This window comes from Eschrichtius robustus, chromosome 8 (assembly GCF_028021215.1).
Source record: "Eschrichtius robustus isolate mEscRob2 chromosome 8, mEscRob2.pri, whole genome shotgun sequence".
Taxonomy (NCBI): domain Eukaryota; kingdom Metazoa; phylum Chordata; class Mammalia; order Artiodactyla; family Eschrichtiidae; genus Eschrichtius; species Eschrichtius robustus.
Window position 1 is genome coordinate 85,600,263 of NC_090831.1, and position 18,116 is coordinate 85,618,378.

An 18,116-nucleotide genomic window follows, 5' to 3' on the forward strand; every position below is an offset into this window, starting at 1 on the left:
CGGGCGCTAGCGTGCAGGCTCAGCAGTTGTGGCATGCGGGCTTCAGTAGTTGTGGCGCACGGGCTTATTTGCTCCGTGGCATGTGGGATCTTCCCGGACCAGGGCTCAAACCCGTGTCCCCTGCATTGGCAGGCAGATTCTTAACCACTATGCTAACAGGGAAGTCCTTGTTTATTTTATTTGTTTATTTTTGGCTACATTGGATCTTTGTTGCTATGTGCGGGGTTTCTCTAGTTGCGGCGAGCGGGGGCTACTCTTTGTTGCGGTGCGCGAGCTTCTCATTGTGGTGGCTTCTCTTGTTGTGGAGGACAGGCTCTAGGCAGGTGGGCTTCAGTAGTTGTGGCACTCGGGCTCAGTAGTTGTGGCTCATGGGCTCTAGAGTGCAGGCTCAGTAGTTGTGGCTCGTGGGCTCAGTAGTTGTGGCTTGTGGGCTCTAGAGCACAGGCTCAGTAGTTGTGGTGCACGGGCTTAGTTGCTCCGCGGCATGTGGGATCTCCCTGGACCAGGGCTTGAACCTGTGTCCCCTGCATTAGCAGGCGGATTCTTAACCACGGCGCCACGCAGGGAAGCCCTCAGTCTTTCTTTATGTCTCCATATAAGTACACCCATTTTTGTATTGAGCCTGACTTAGAGTCCCAAGTTTAGTCTTGAGGAGAAAGAAGGGCTTCATATAAATATGTGCTACTGCCTTTATTCTAGATGGGGAGGGTCTTCTCTCCCTCTCATGCGTGCCTCTGCCTTGTGGCTTCAGGTGACAGAGTGTGGCTGGGGAGAGCCAGCGTGCAGAGCCTGAGGGACATACTGCTCGGAGCATTCTCTCTGGTGCTATGACATCCGGTATCCTCAGGCAGTTAACGTATTTCATCAGATCTACAATGTGCTGGTTGTTAGAAGCATCATTTTATGTGCCTCAAGAAAGTAAGAACACTGCCAAAAAATAATGAGATGATGTCAATTGTAAGATGTATCCCAAATGAAGAGATATTAAAATGTGAAAAAAATATGCATTATAGAATCAAGGAAATATGTTCTAGGTTCTGGGGCCCAGATTTACAGGGACCTGGCTTACAACAAACCTCTGCACTGATGACTAGACAGTGAGGAAGAAGCATGGCTTGTAGTTGTTTTGGGATCAAGTGGGCTTATGCATGGGAAAACTAGGTTAGAACAGTCTGTAAGGCCGATGGCTGGCTGTCATTGCTCTGGCCAACGTTCATATTCTTGTCTGGTGCTCCTATGGCCTTGGAAAGGGAAGTGGGGGTGGGAAATGAACAAAGGAATTTCTTCTCTGGTGGGTTCAGGATACGCTTCTCACGTGGGGTGGGGAGAATCAGTCTTCCTGCTTCTGATGTGTGTTTGGCGGATGCACAATATTGTTACAGAGCATCCGGGAGCCACGTGATGCTCCTTCCTCTTCTCAGAGACTCCATTCTGAACCACTTGAGTCATTTGTGTCACGTGTAAATCGACATGGAAGAGCAGTGTCTGGGCTTCCCTGCTGGTCTCCGCTGGGTGGAAGCTTCAGAATAATGGGATAATGGGAAGTGTGTCAGGAGACTGCTTACCTGGGTGTGGGAGAGGAGCTCCTTCTGGAAGAGGGGATCTGGTCCCACCCCAAGCCCACATGGGCTCTGTAAACAACGAGGCAGGTGCTGCTGTGGTTGCTCGTTCATCAGCGCTAGGAGAATCCATGATGGAGAGGATAGAGGGGAATGTGGGTGGAGAGCCAGAGGGGGCAGCCTGCAGGCAGGAAGCAGGAAGCTTGCAATGAATGGGAAGCCGGGAATGCACAGAAGGAATGAGGAGAATGTCTGAGAGAAAAACTGCAAAATAAAAAATAAAAATAAAATGATGACTTGAGGAAAAAGAATTAGCAGGGTTTTCGGAGATGACACATGAAAACAAATTGCTTGCTTGGAGGATTTTTTTTTTTTAATTTTATTTATTTATTTTTGGCTGTGTTGGGTCCTCGTTGCTGTGCGCGGGCTTTCTCTAGCTGCGGTGAGCGGGGGCTACTCTTCGTTGCGGTGAGCGGGGGCTACTCTTCATTGCGGTGTGTGGGCTTCTCATTGCGGGGTTCTCTTGCGGAGCACGGGCTCTAGGCATGCAGGCTTCGGTAGTTGTGGCATGTGGGCTCAGTAGTTGTGGTGCACGGGCTTAGTTGCTCCGCGGCATGTGGGATCTTCCCAGACCAGGGCTCAAACCCGTGTCCCCTGCACTGGCAGGTGGATTTAACCACTGTGCCACCAAGGAAGCCCTTGGAGGATTTTTTTTAATGTATGTTGAAACTGGCCTCAGAGAAGAGTAAACATTTGTTATTTGATAACTAAATGAGTTCTCAAATATTCTGTAAGACTTTGAAACCCAGTAGTCCCACGGGAAGTTCCCCACGGTCCCTGGAGAGAGGCAGTGTGAGGGCGCCTCTGTGCTGCTGACAAAGGAGGGATTGTGTGGGGGGCAGGACAGAGGACGTGCCTGCCCTCCTTCAGGCCTGGGGCCAAGGCATCCTGTGCCAGAATTGGCTTTGTTTCTGTTTCCTCCCAGGTAGGACAAATGCAAACGCGGTTTTAATTTGCTAGCTCCAGAGAACCAGCCTGGCCCTGGGAACCAGCTTGAGGAGGGAAGGAGGCTGCGGCCCTGCAGCCAGGGGAGGCTGGGAAGCCTGAGAAGCGGAGGCGACCACAGGGGCAGTCCCTTCCCTGTTGTCACCACTTGGTGATGGACATCAAGGGGGCGCCAAGATATCCAGGAGGCTTTTCTTCCTTGCCATGGAAGAACATTCCCACTGTTTGCCTTTAGGATGTGATAGGAATGCCATCAATTTGGAAATAGATTTACTTTCAGTAGTGAATGAGGTGATTGAGCCAACTTTTATTTGTTTAGATTCCCCTGGGACCTTGGGCATCAAGGATAATTAACACCATGGCCCAAGTTCACAGTTATTTTTCTGGAGTCATAGGCTATTACAGGCACAAGCACTTCACACTCTCAAGGCCATCCGTTTATTGAGCTCTTCATGCTTGCTCTCTGCCGTGACAAGCATATTATTTACTATTTGGAACCTGTGCAATAGCTGTTATTATCTCCATTTTATAGATGAGGAAAACTGAGGCATTATATTTCCTAGGGTCAAATTAAATTTGACCAGGATTCAAACTCAGGTCTTGCTGAATCCAAATCCCAGGGTCTTAACTACATTATATATTTTTTAAATTCTCATGAAAATTTCTGACTAGCTACAACACTGACTAAAACTTAGAGAAAAATTGCAAGACCAGTACAAAGAACTTCCCCCCTCACCCCGAACCATTGGTGAGAAGGTTGCCACTATGATGTCTCTTCACCTCTGAAAACTTTAGTGTGTATTTCCAACAAACATGGACATTCTCTTACATAATTCAATTAAAATCAGGAAGTTAATGTTGATACATTACTTTTAATCCTCAGACCCCACTTAAGTTTTGCCAAATGTTCCAATAAGGTCTTTTAAAGCAAAAGGATCCATTTCAGTATGTCCAAAACTCTTGAACTCTCGAACTCCCTTAGTCTTCCTTTGATTTTCACCTTGACACTTTTGAAGATTACAGGCTGGTTGTTTTGCAGAATGTCCCTCAATGTGGGCTTGTCTGATGTTTCCTTATGATTCCATAGAGGTTCTGTATCTTTGGCAGAAAGATCACAGAAGTGGTATGTTCTTCTCAGGAGGACACTCTTAAGTACCAGTGGGTTGATGGCCTAACCGGGGACTCTTCTGTTTCATTTTTAGGTGGAACCTAGGTAAAACGTATAATATCGTTCTGGGATCTGGACAAGTCGTGTTGGGAATGGATATGGGTCTCAGAGAGATGTGCGTCGGGGAGAAACGGACCGTGATCATTCCACCCCACCTGGGATATGGGGAGGCTGGTGTGGGTGAGTATGCAACAATGTTTTATAAAAGGTGTTTGGGGCACATGTTTTGTCTGTATTTTGTGCTTATTTAGAACAATATGCTTCTTCCATTTAAAACCCAAAGACTCTGTGGGACTTTTTTTTTCAAATTTATTTTTGGCTGTGTTGGGTCTTCGTTGCTGTGCGTGGGCTTTCTCTAGTTCCAGCGAGCGGGGGCTACTCTTCCTCGTTGCGGTGCGCGGGCTTCTCATTGCAGTGACTTCTCTTGTGGAGCACGGGCTCTAGGTGCGCGGGCTTCAGTAGTTGTGGCTCATGGGCTCTAGAGCGCAGGCTCAGTAGTTGTGGTGCACGGGCTTGGTTGCTCCGCGGCACGTGGGATCTTCCCGGACAAGGGCTCAAACCTGCGTCCCCTACATTGGCAGGTGGATTCTTAACCACTGCGCCACCAGGGAAGCCTGGGGACTTTTATTTAAGTATTTAGCATTTTTGTTTCAAGACCCCGTGAATTCAGTGTTAGTGCCACGTTAATGGGATTAAGCAGGGGTTTCTGTGAAATAAACCTTGGCTCTTCAAACCCACATGTGGGAAATGTCCCTGAAAGGGCTTGCCAGGTGATTTCTCTTAGGTGAGCCAGGTGCTTCCTTGGGGAACTGTTTCCCAGGGCACTAGAATGCTGAACCTATAAGCTATCCAAGGAGATTTCCTTGTGGAAGAGATTGGTTTCAAGTTCTGGAAATACTGGCATTACGTCGCCCTCACAACTGTTACAGTTTACTTCATGATTTTGGCCAAAATGAGCCCTCCTCGTGGGGGTGGGTGGGAACCCCTTCTTTTTCAGTTTTTATGCCCCTGCTGTCTGGAGATGGAGGAGATGGGAAGTGCTAACTTATAGAAGTGATAGGCACTTTGGATTTTCTTTTTCAAAATTTTTAAGAAATTGTAAAAGATACTCTCTGCTAATCCCCCCAATCGGAGAAGAAACACTTTAAAAAATATGTTGTATATCCTATACGACCATGCTCCTATGATATAGATTATAGTTATAATATATAATTTAAAATAATGCACATTTATTTATAGTCACATACTTATAAGTTCTTTTGGACCCATACTGTATATACTGTTCTAGAATTTGTGTTTACAAATCGTATCCTGGATCATGATTTTAAGGCATACTGTATTATTCTTAAAGTTCAGCGGTTAGATTTATTCAAAAGTTCTACCATTGTAGTCTCTGCTAGTGGCTTTTAAACTTTTTTCACCAAGACACACAGTAAGAATTACATTTTATCTCCCAATCTGTGTTACACATAAGCATGCAATTTTACCTAATATACATATCCATTTAATTTTATATATAAAATTAAAACTAAGTTTCATAAAACAATACCTATCCTTTCTATGTGCAATGTACTCTGATTTTATTCTATCCCTTAATTTAAAAAAATGTTGGTCACCATTCTCTAAACTGATTTTGAGACTCACTACCCACAGTTTGGAAAAACCACTCGCTGATTGATGCTGAACTTTCTTGCTTTCGCAAGAGATGCCTCCATCCATGAGGCAGCTAGAACCGGGGTGGCGGGGGGAGGATGAGAGGGGCGTGCCCTCCGCCTTGTCGCTAACGCCCCCTCCTCCCGTCACTGCGGCAGATGGAGAAGTGCCCGGCAGTGCTGTGTTGGTGTTTGACATCGAGCTGCTGGAGCTCGTGGCCGGCCTGCCGGAGGGGTACATGTTCATATGGAACGGCGAGGTGTCAGCCAACCTCTTTGAAGAAATTGACAAGGACGGCAATGGAGAAGTCCTCCTGGAAGAGGTAACTGACCTTTTTGAAGGGAAGTGGGACCCAAGGAGCTCAGGGAGCCTCACTGGGCTGGGTACCCACCCTGAATGTGAATCCTTTCAGAGTGAGGACAGCTGTGCTTGCTTGTGATGCTGGTAACCTGCGTGCTCGTGTACCAAGCACTTGCACGCACACAGTCTCTAAGTTGAGCTCACAATTCCTCTTTGAAGAGACCGAGGCCCTGAGAGCTTCAGGGCTTGGCTCCAGGTCTCACAGCTCTGGATTCAGCTCTTCATTCCTGGGTGCTCACTGCGGCCTGCACTGTGCTAAATGTTTTTCACATACATTATCTTGCTTGGCCTTCACAACAGCCTTGTAATCATCCCTATTTTTCAGAAGCAGCAGCTGTGCACAGAGAAGGTAAATGACTTCCCCAAGGTTGCACAGCCATCCAGCGGTTTGTACACATCCCCGTCTGGAGCATCTAGATCCTGTGTTGTTTGTCCTGCACGAGACACCCCTTTGTGGAACTGGGCAATAGAGTCCTCTGTCTTGTCACAGCCCCAGGGAATTCCAGCTCTCCACCTGTTCCATGTCTGCTTATTCAAGGACATGGCTCCAGCCTTTTCCCCTTTCTCTCTTCTGTCATCAACATTTCCCCAGCTACTGGATCGTTCACATTAGCCCGAGAACATGCTGCTGTTTTCCCTTCTCTTAATGCATCTTTCCATTTCTTTTATGTCTTTGCTCCCTTTACAGCAAAAACCTCAGAAGAGTTGTCTGTCCTCCCTGCCTCCAGTTCCTTTCCTTGTAATCCATTTCACACCCACTCCTGTTGGGTTTTTATCCCTCCACGCCACTGAACCTGGTCTCACTAAGGTGCTGAACCTTACTTACTCTTACTTCAGCACAGCTGTCTCCTTTTTGAGACGTCTTCTTTCCCTGGCTTCCACAGCACAGTTTCTCTGTGTTCCTTCTACCTCACTGGTAGCTCCTTCTCAGGAGTCTTCTTCCTGGGCTCTTCAGGGTGGAGGGCCCCAGGCTAAGTCCTGAACTTGAGCTCTTCTCCCCCTTTACGTCACTCCCTTGGTGGTCTCCTCCGGTCCCATGGCTTTACCATCCTTGTCCTGTGACTTCCAGATGGGCAGCTCCGGGCCCATCTTCTCTCCACTTCACACTCAGGTATCCAGCTGCCCACTTGATATCTTCATTTATTGAACCCCCAATATCCACCCCCCCTGAACTTGCTTCACCCAAAGCCTTCCCCATCTCATTCGATGGCATCGCTTTCCTTCCAGTTGCTCAGGTGAGAGCACTCAGTCATCTCTGACTCCTCTCCTCCTCTCACAGGCTAGAATAGATCCATCAGGAAATTATTCTAGCTCTGTCTTGAAAATATATCCAGAACCTGACCACTTCTCGTCACCTCTGCCCCACAGCATCTCAGTCCAGGGCCCACCGCCTCCCGCTTGGACCGCTACGAAGGTCTTCTTGCTCTCACCCTTGCCCCTCACAGCAGCCAGAGTGATCCTTCTAAAACATAAGTCAGAGCATGGCCTGCTTCATCTCAGAACCCTGCAGAAGCCTCCTGTTGGGCTGCATCCCGCAGGCCTGAAAGCCTTGTAGTTGCCCAGCCTTGAGACTGAAGAAAGAGCCTAGAGACAGCGACAGAGACATCAACAACTTATTGGACAGGGGTATCATACAAGTCTGCAGCAAAAGGTCCTGGAGCTACCCCCCGCGCACTGTGTACGGCAGACAGGAGGCAGGACATAACAGAAATCTTCGCTACCTGGGGGAGAAGGAGGCCACCATTTATAGGGGAATTGACGTCAGCTTGGCTTATCAGTTACCAGGGAAACCAGCAGCTGGGGCATGTCCCTCACAGCCCCAGGTTAACGACCATCATGAGGGCAGAGGTTTCCCTTTACTAAACTAGCAGGTGGAACCATTCTGGCCTAAGGATTAGAACAATCACTAGCTGGGGCAGGGGGCAAGCACGTTCTTGTGAGTAGGGTGTAGGTGAAGCAGGGACTAGTCAAACAGGGGATGTACAAAGACAAGAGAACAGCCATCTTGAGTGGTCTGACCATACATCCCCCTATTTCCAGTCTTTGCGGTGGCCCACAAAGGCCCTACAATGGCCCTCCACCACCTGCTCGCTGTAACCTCCTCTCCAACAACTCTCCCTTTGCTGTCCTGTAAACACACTGGCCATGTGTCCACCCCGGGCCTTTTTACCAGCTGTTCTCAGCTCAGAAGACACTTCCCCTAGATAACTGTTGGGCGTGTTCCCTCACTTCCTTCAAGCCTTTGCACAAGACTCTCTTTAGCATTAGGGTTTTACCCTGACCACCAAATTGACATTTCAACCCGTTCCCCTAACTGCACTCTGGATCTTCCTTACTTGGCTCTACTTTTTCATTTTTCTGGAGCATTTTACTTTCTAAGTTAACATGTAGTTTACTTACTTTTTAAATGTTCCTTTTTAATTGTGTATCTTGTCCACTAGCATATGCTAGAATTGCAAGGGCAGCATGTTTTGCTTGTTTATTGATATAGCTCCAGGATCTAGGATGGTGCTTAGCACACAGTAGACAGTAAGTTTTTATTGTATGAATGAATGAATGAATGAATGAATTCTTAGAGGCGAGGGTGGTTAGGGGATTGGCCTTTGGTGTTAAACTAAGTGTTGATTTGGGGAAAAGGGATAGTTCCAGTGGCTGCTGTGTATTGGCTGCCTGGGACCTAAGGGCTCCTGGAGTCATTTTGGCAGGGGTTTTTTAACCTGCATCTGGAGGAAAAAACCCGGGTCGTGTAGTTCAGAAGATTTTGTCTGTTCTGCTGGCTCAGACTCAAATTCCAGCCCCATCGCCTTTGGGCTGCTCTGTTCAGGCTCCAGCTTGGTGTTCTCAGCTGCTGTATCTCATGGTCTGTCCTGCCCCTTTCTCTCCAGTTCTCAGAGTACATTCATGCCCAGGTGGCATCTGGCAAAGGGAAACTTGCCCCTGGATTCGATGCTGAGATGATTGTGAAGAATATGTTCTCCAACCAGGACCGGAATGGAGATGGGAAGGTCACAGCTGAGGAATTTAAACTCAAAGACCAGGAGGCAAAACACGACGAACTCTAAACCTGATATGAGCCATTTGTGTGATGCCAAGCCCCCTGTTGTGGCAGAATGTGCAGTGAGGGTGCGAGGGTCTCTCAGAAGGGGAATCGTCAGCAAGTAGTAGGTGGGTCATATAGTACCTGGGACATACATCGGGGTGGGTTGATACACATGGTGAGAATTCTAGGCTGATGCCAGTGATACTAGAAAAATCAGTGCGGGTGCCTTAGCATGGGTTGTATAGAATATTGAAAATGCTGCATTGTCAGCAGTTGTTTTGTGAGCCTTCTGGGTAGTTTTGTTATTAAAGGGAAATAGTGTCATACAGAAGTTATAATCATCTTGGAGGGAACAGAAGAAAATGTGTCTAGGATATTTACATAAAGAGGATTAAAAATGTTTTTAACTTGCTGGTGTTGTAAAATTATTCTCCAAATGGCTAGAAGAGACAGAGGGCATGCCCCAGCAGGATTCCCAGACAGCCCCAGAAAAGTTTTCCCAGTGGCCCGTATGGGCCCTGGTAATGCCCAACCTCCACCGTGCCTCTACTCAAACACACACACACAGACACACACACACACACACACAGGTGTGCTCTTCTAGTTAATCATACCCCACCTCACTGTGGTCCTCCTATTGGCTAGGTAACTTGGAGGTTAAAAAGAAAATCAGTGGACCAAACAAAAGGCATCTTGGACCATGAGTAGAGAATTTGATTCTGCATTTGTCACATAAGATTATCTTCTTCACTCTTGCTTATTCCCATCACTCTATCCCATAGCACCCTCTCTTCTCACCCTGAATCCTTTGCTCAGATATAGATACATGTAGGGCTGGTGGCTAAGCCTAGCTCCAGTGTATCTCACTGTGGCCAAGATGGAAATGTCATCCCAACAGGTGAGCATAGACAAAGTGACATACTTCTGCCTCTCATTTGTGTCCTAGAGAGGGAGGTGCCCTAAGGCCTGGGAGCCTCTCTCTGCATAGTAGAAGGACAGTGTACCTGCTGGCCTGTCCCCATGTTATGCAGTAACTACCTTGCTGCCTCATGTCCTCTGTTCCCAAGTGGTGGTGGCACTCACCCTGCAGTAACCAATGATTTTCCTTTTGAAACAGCTTTGTTCTACTAATTTAAACTATTTTGTACTGATGTAGCCCTGAGATAGATAGTTCCTGAAAATGCTGTGCACTCATTCAATGGAATAAATGTTGGAAGATGACTTTTTCATAAATAAAATATTGAATTATATCATCAGGTTTTGTGGTGTTTTATTTGAAGTCTCATTTTTCCCATGAGAATACACCATGCCATCAGAATCCCCTTGATAAAAACTCAGCAGGACTGAATTGGAAGAAGTGGAAGATTGCTGTACGGTATATGGGGGATGTATCAGTCAGAGTCCTGGCTGGAAACATACCCTCATGTGGGACTTCTGAAGAGAAGCTAATGAAAGTACTCTTTACAGAAGCGTGGGCAGGGCTCAGGGGGCCCAGTAAGGATGTCAAGGTACCCATGACTGCTGTTGGCCAATGACAGTAGGAAGCTGTTCCACCCCTGGGCCTGAAGGGTCCAGGGGAGCCTGGGAGGGGCTGCCTGGTAGGAGCGGGTGGAGGGATGCAGCCACTCCCAGCACTGCGGCTGGCAGTGGAGCAGAGTACTGAGGGAAGAAACACCCATCTTCTCTGTCCTGCCACTGGCTCCCATTAGCTGAAGCCAACCTGAAGCCAGAGGGCAAGGAGCTCAGGGGCTGGTGTTCTCAGGGATCAGTGTTTTGGGGTGCAGAGGAAGGTGGAGAATGACCGGTTGGGGTTGGGTTGGGAGCAAATGGAGAATAACTGGCACATGTATAGGGAAAAAACTATACATATATGGCTTTCTAAAGAGCAAATGTTCTGGTTTACTCTTTGCAGAAGCAACTTCAGGGACTCTGTGTGCTTTTGGGAGGGGAAGGAGGTGCCCATGGCCTTCCTGGCTGTTCCCGAACCCTCTTCTACGGTGCACACAGTCACTCAGCCTTTTCATTTAACAGAATTCCTTAAGTGCACTAGATGCATTTATGATCTGCTAAACTGAACTGCTCTTTGGAATGCATTTGACTTGTAGCACTTCATTACGCTTACGTATCTTCATGAAGATAAACATCCTGTGCTTGTTCTCTACCCTACATCTTTAGTTGGTCCTGTTTGAATATCTTCACTGGCTGTTTTCTATAGTGGTGGAGACAGGTTGGCTGAATAAAAAATAAGTTTCTCTAGGGAAATTAAGGACTGTGGGCCTTAGAGCTTCAAGAATGAAGGGTAACTTTAGCTTGTATTTGTTTTTGTATTTAAACTGCCTACCTGACTGCTGAGCTGGAACGCTGGTCTTTTCTGGCCTTCAGACTCAGACTGAAGTCTTGGCTCTTCTTGGGTCTCTGTCCTGCAGGCTTTTGTTGTTCAGCTTTACTGAGGTATAATTAACAAAACTGTAAGACATTTCAAGTGTATGTGATGACTTGACATAAATGTACACTGTGAAAGGATTCCCCCATCTACTTAAATTAACACATACATCACCCATCACCTTTTTATTTGAGAACGTTTAAGTTCTACTCTTAGCAAATTTCAGCTATATGACAGCGTTATCAACTATAGTCACCATGTTATACATCAGATCCACAGACCTTATTTATCTTATAGCTGAAAGTCTGTATCCTTTTTTGTATCTCCCCCACCCTCTAGGCCCTGGTAACCACTTTTTTACTGTTTCTATGACTTCAACTTATTATTTTTTGATTCCACATATAAGTGATACCATGCAGTATTTATCTTTCTAAACCTTTGGCTTGAGTGCTGCCTGGCACTTCCATTCTTTCCGTTGCTAAGGGAACGTATGCATTTTGTTAGGGAAGTTGGCCTGACTGCAAGATTATACATAGGCACTTTAATATCTTAGGTTTCTAGGAACAGAGTTGCTTTCTTTGAAGGCTTCTTCCCTTGGATATCTTAGGGTCTGGAGTCTTTTTATAAAATAAGAATACTGCTCTCAATTATTTATTGCTAGTTGCAGATATTATTAAAATAGTGTTTGATTCTGTGTGGTCATCCTTAATGTTGGAATTTCAATAGGTCATGGGAATTCCTTCCAGCTTACAGTGGCCATATTTAAATCTCATTGAAATGCAGACAACATCCAGATTTATAGTTGCCAAAATTTCTCCTCTGAGCTCTAATCTGCCTATGGTATCTTCTCCTGTATATCTCACAGGCATCTCAAACTGTGTGTTCAAAATAGAATGTATATTCCCACTCCCTTCCCAGCACCTTCCATCCAAGCCTGTTCTCCTCTCTCATTCTTTTGCCACCCATTCGCTCAAACCAGACACCTGGGGTCACCCTATTCTCTCACCCCACATGTTTAATCCAACAGCAAGTTTTGCCATTTCTGAACTGGTAATGGCTAGAAGAGGCTGTAGAGACTGCTCTCATGGCTTCCATTTTAAAGGGAGGTGACTGACCTATAGTCTTAGCAAAGGACTGAGCAATGACTAGAATGCAGGTCATAACTACAGTATTCTTTACACGTACACCATGCACTGTGCTTATTTGTGGAAGCACATTATAAATCCTTTGGAAAATAGCCAATATGGCAAGCTCTAATAGCAAATACAGGAGTAAAGAGCTCTCATTAGATAAGGGATTCCCAACTTTTTCTATGTGAAAAAGTCCTCCAGGTAATTGATACTCCCATGCCATGCTATCTGCTTTAAAGCAAGAAGCTTGGTTTTGAGTTCCATTCTGGAAATACCCAAGCAGGGAACAGTCTCCTTTGTGCCACCGAGTACTTTGCTTCACTGTTTATTATAAAAAGGAGAAGTAGTGATGGAAGATAAGGATGGGCTGCAGGAAAAAGGTTTGCATCACAAGACCTTGCCTCCCTACCATATTCGACTGGACTAGAGATTACTGACCACACTAGATGTCCAGAACCAGCTGGATCATGCCTTGTCTGTATCATAGCTCACATGCTAAGAAAACCAATTAGTTGCTCATAGACTCTGCAGTTCAAGGGCTAGAGTCAGGGTCAAATTTATCACAATGGTGGGCTTCCCTGGTGGCGCAGTGGTTAAGAATCCGCCTGCCAATGCAGGGGACATGGGTTCGAGCCCTGGTCCGAGAAGATCCCACATGCCGTGGAGCAACGAAGCCCGTGCGCCACAACTACTGAGCCTGCGCTCTACAGCCCGTGAGCCACAACTACTGAAGCCCGTGCGCCTAGAGCCCGTGCTCCACAACAAGAGAAGCCACCGCAATGAGAAGCCCGCGCACCGCAACAAAGGGTAGCCCCTGCTCATCGCAACTAGAGAAAGCCCGCACGCAGCAACGAAGATCCAACACAGCCAAAAATAAATAAATTAAATAAATAAATTTATTAAAAAAAAAAATTTATCACAATGGCAAGTCTAAGCCTTGTGTAAACCATTATGGGGCAACCAAAACTCAGAATGGGAAGTCAGACTGCATAGAGGAATGGCAGTTCCTAACCCTGAAGTACTCTTGTTTTAGTCATCATGAGACCCAGCTACATTTTGTTTTCTGCCTATGGCTATTTCTGAAACGCTTAGACTTTCAATATAGTACCTTCTTTTACTAATATTTTCAATGGGGGAAAACAATTTTCCTAGGCCCCAGTATTTTCTGAAGGACAGATTAAATTTTCTCTGCAAAAATCTTTTTATTTTTATAGTGTGTAAATCTGAAAATAATCTAAATAGCCACTATGACAAGGACATTAGGATTCATACATCACACACAAAAACATGGCAGGTTCAGTTGAATGAATAATAATAGTCTTGACAGAATTAAAAAGGCTTTTCATTTCATTTTTATCATCAGTGCTTCAATATAGAACATTCTGTAATGATTAGTGGCATGTAGATACCAATAGATTTTTTTTCAAACATCAAGTGCCAATGTTTTTTGGTAAATATCGATTTTCACCAAACAAAATAACCAAACATAACACAATTTTAGGAGATGGTTAATCTATCAGCATAATTCACCCAAATTATAAAAATGACAACACTTAAAATCATGCACATTATTTCACCATTTCATAAAACTTTTTAAACATCTACAAACTTTCCCAATGTAAAAAGACTTCTCAAAAATGTCATAACATTAAGCTACAAAATTCACTATGGAAATGTAGGGAGTTATTCTTCAAATTTTTGCTCTAAGTTTTTTTTTAATCTGTTAAAAAATATAGTGAGGAGTGTGTTGAGAGAGATGGAGAAAAAGGAGCTTCCACTTGATGGATTCAATAAATCTGAAAATACTTCAGCAGTATAGAGGAAAAACTTCAAGATCAAGAATATATTATAAATAAAATCTTTTAACAAGATGAACAGATGAGCAGCTCTTGCATCAATTGCACCCACAGGTGAGAGGTCTTCTTGAAGAATGCTTGTTTATAGAATCTTCTGTAAGATAGAGTTGGCTACATCCAATGATTCATCTTTTACTAGAACAATATCATAAGAGTCCATGTACTTTTCTAAAAGCTCATCCACCTAATCAACAACCAAAAAAATCACAAAAATTAAATTAATATGCAGGGGGGAGAAGTAAATAATCTCAGTATAAATCTCACTGCTATGTTAAATCTTTTGGGTAAAATGTTGTAAATTAATTTGCTTTCATAAAACCTTTGAAATGAAGAAATACTTTCAAAATTTTAAAACTCATTGACATAGGAAGTTTCCCATATGGTGGCTTTTCTTATGAAATGATTTCTCTCTAGCCCAGTGGTTCTCAACTGGGGAGATAGTGCCCAAGGAACATTTGGCCATGTCTAGAGACATTTTTGATTCTCAACTAGGGAATGATACGGGCTTCTAGTGGGGAGAGGCCAGAGGCACCTCATTTAGAATGTACACTCTCCCTCCCCGCCAATACCTATAGCATACATATGTGCATACCAACTCCCTTAATCATCACCAAAGTAAAGGGACAAAGAGAAATCAAAATGTCTCTAAAATAACTGGGGCTTCCCTGGTGGCACAGTGGTTAAGAATCTGCCTGCCAACGCAGGGGACACGGTTTTGGGCCCTGGTCTGGGAGGATCCCACATGCTGCGGAGCAACTAGGTCCGTGAGCCACAACTACTGAGCCTGCAAGCCACAACTACTGAGCCCACGTGCCACGGCTGCTGAAGTCCACGCGCCTGGAGCCTGTGCTCCACAACAAGAGAAGCCACCGCAATGAGAGGCCCGTGCACTGCAACGGGGAGTGGCTCCTGCTCGCCGAACTAGAGGGCCCGTGCGCAGCAACGAGGGCCCAGCACAGCCAAAAATAAATAAATTAAATAAATAAATTTTTAAAAAAAGTCTCTAAAATAACTACTTTCTCAGGCACCTTTGGTAACAATTGTCTATAAAGTTTCATCCTAATTTTTTTTTTTCTAAAGAAAATTAAATGACATCTATATACTTACTCTATCATTTAGATATCCAATTTTCAGAATGTGCTCAACATTGGCTACTCCATCTGCCATTTTTAAGTCCCCTTGGGAGTCTCCCAGCAGAATTATGTTGCTATTGTTTTTTAGTTGATTGAAATATTCCGTATTCTTCAAGGATCCATCATCTTTGTTAAACACATGAATTAGTTCTCCTTTAAATCCTCTGAGCAGCCCCTGTTAAAAATATAAATCCTCTGAAACAATAGGTTCTGCAAGTTCTACTTGTTGTATTTTTACATTCATGATAGGTAAGAAGGGCTCTGAGAAGTTAATGACTTCCTAGAGACCACTTTAAATGCATTGAAAACCACTGAAAAACCACTGAAAACCACTGAAAGCACAATGCTTTGAAAACCCAATTTTTACTTTTCATTTGTTTCCCAACCAAAAGGTCTCATTTTATGTATATCATAATATATTGTCTTTCTTAGAACTCAAATAACGTCAGTTCTAATTCACTTTTTTTCCCTATCTATGGATATTAAGTGTTCAGAATTGCTGCATTAAATTACTTTAAAAGAAGTTTTACTAATTTTATTATTAGTCTGCAGCTTCAGAAACAGAAGAAGGGTATATTATTATTTTTTGGTATATTATTTTTAAAACATGGATATAGACATAACCCTGGGAGAGATGATGATTTCCAGAGCAGGCCTATCAACTTGGCCTAATTTAATGAATATACATTAAATAATAAATTAAAATGCATTTGCACGATTAAAATATTTTCTGATACTAAAATTAATCATGAAGAATGATTTGCTATCCTTACATTGTCATCAAAATCCATGAAGTTGGACACTACTTTGACATTTGGATAATAAACACCAGCTTGACGGATAACCTCCTCTAGTATATCACCGATACCAGCTGAGAATATGAACACAGGAATACTGTATTGTTGCAGCTTATCAAAGAAATTCTCATATCCGTCCCTGTAAGATGGAGGTAAGAAGTGAGTGTTAAAGAGCAAGGTATATCTCCTTTTCACCTACAAGTTATAAAAGCTAAATATTTCTACTTGATTCTATGGCTCATTTATATTCTCATTTCAAAATACTGCCCAAGAGGGCTGTTACTGTTGTCTATAACACTACTGCAAGTTTTTCAAACTGGTTAGCTTTTTATCCTCCTTTCAATAAATTCTAACAGTACAAATTAGATGATTTTAGACTTGCACTGAATATGGATATAAACCTACCGTTCAGAATGTATATCATTTTACAGCAAATAATTGAAGCACACCTTGAAAAACCCACAAAAGGTGAGCTGGAAGACCTCCTGCTTGTCATCTTGCTCATCTACTCCTTATTGTAAGAAAAGCAGGGACTTCCCTGGTGGCACAGTGGTTGAGAGTCTGCCTGCCAGTGCAGGGGACACGGGTTCGAGCCCTGGCCTGGGAGGATCCCACATGCCGCGGAGCAACTAGGCCCGTGAGCCACAACTACTGAGCCTGCGCGTCTGGAGCCTGTGCTCTGCAACAAGAGAGGCCGCGATAGTGAGAGGCCTGCGCACCGCGATGAAGAGTGGCCCCCGCTCACCGCAACTAGAGAAAGCCCTCGCACAGAAACGAAGACCTAACACAGCCAAAAATAAATAAATAAATAAATAAATTTATTAAAAAAAAAAAAAAAAGAAAAGAAGAGTGGTGTATTCTCTTTACATCTGGCATCTCTCTTACCTAAGATCTGGCAGCCATAGGTAATGTCTTGATCTTAAAATCAAAACTCATTTTACTCTTAATGGACTATAGGGTAAGCTGCCTACAAAGGAATGAAATACTGATTAGCTGTCCTCACACTCTTTCTGACAATTTAATGCTTTGCTCCTTAGAAGCAGATCACCTTAAAATGTAGCATCATGAAAAAAAAAAAAGAGAAAAAAGAAATAGCATCATCATATTCACCTAATGAGTTGAAAAATTTAAAAGGTGGTAAACAGTACTGAAAATAAGCTTAAAAATGTTTATATATTATAATTCGTATATTACAAATATTTTTATTATCTGCTAAAACATATTCGCCTTTCCTAGAGATAGTAGTTTTCAAGGGGAGTTTGAGAATTCAGAAGGCAGATCATGTAACAGAAACAGACTCATGAGCTTAAAATCCTTTTCAAGTTGATTTATAAACATTCCTTTCATATTTCATGTCTTTCAAAAGTATTTTGCTAAAATATTTCAAAATGGTCTTGGTTTCATAAATTTTTAAGTTAGTCTTGAAATTATCTGATATGTCATTCTACGTTCGTTATCTCACCACTGTTTTATGATAGGTGGCATATTTTGGATATGTTTTTATATGTGATATTTTATAGATTATTTTAATAAAAAACCACACTTGAATACATATATAACAACAGTTCAAGTCTGTAGACAATTAACAACAACAAAAAAACACCCGAGAAACTTACTTGAGCATAATGTCAGATTCTTCCACAATTTCTTTAAGTTTGGCTTTTGGTAAAGCCTGTTCAACAAGCAAACCATGTGATTTAGTATACCTGGAAAGTATAAAGAGGATATCAATTACCAAAGAAAAAGAGAATATCAATTAAAGCAAATTAAGACTATTATCTTTATTAAAAAGCATTCTTCAGTATGAGAAAATGAGTATTTCATTCATCATAATTTTGAATTTAAATTTTAGAGATTTAAATTCATCACTAATGAATGTATACCCCATGTGTCTCAAAATGTGATATGCACGTTCTTACTGTATTTCCCAGTTCTCAAAGTCTGGTTTAATTTAAATGTGTTAATAAGATAATGAAAGGATACAAGGTGTAACTCTTTCCTCAGTCTACAGATAACACTGAATTGAAGCTAG

General features: G+C 43.5%; 2 protein-coding genes across 5 annotated transcripts in view; one reads left to right on the top strand and one right to left on the bottom strand.

Moving 5' to 3' along the window:
- FKBP9 (FKBP prolyl isomerase 9) overlaps positions 1 to 10,035 on the top strand; it is a 47,714-nt gene extending 37,679 nt beyond the window's left edge. Inside the window, exons 8-10 of the mRNA XM_068549266.1 lie at positions 3,767 to 3,912; positions 5,544 to 5,707; positions 8,631 to 10,035. Coding sequence (XP_068405367.1) covers positions 3,767 to 3,912; positions 5,544 to 5,707; positions 8,631 to 8,807 — 487 coding nt within the window. The 3' untranslated portion in view covers positions 8,808 to 10,035. The remainder of the gene's footprint in view (positions 1 to 3,766; positions 3,913 to 5,543; positions 5,708 to 8,630) is intronic.
- Positions 10,036 to 13,219: 3,184 nt separating this feature from the next.
- The window catches only part of NT5C3A (5'-nucleotidase, cytosolic IIIA), a 41,693-nt gene continuing 36,796 nt past the window's right edge, over positions 13,220 to 18,116 (bottom strand). For all 4 annotated transcript variants that reach the window (XM_068549275.1, XM_068549277.1, XM_068549278.1 and 1 more), the window contains 4 exons: positions 17,701 to 17,790; positions 16,061 to 16,223; positions 15,262 to 15,462; positions 13,220 to 14,338 (listed from right to left, as the gene is read on the bottom strand). In XM_068549275.1, coding sequence (XP_068405376.1) covers positions 14,237 to 14,338; positions 15,262 to 15,462; positions 16,061 to 16,223; positions 17,701 to 17,790 — 556 coding nt within the window. In that variant the 3' untranslated portion in view covers positions 13,220 to 14,236. The remainder of the gene's footprint in view (positions 14,339 to 15,261; positions 15,463 to 16,060; positions 16,224 to 17,700; positions 17,791 to 18,116) is intronic.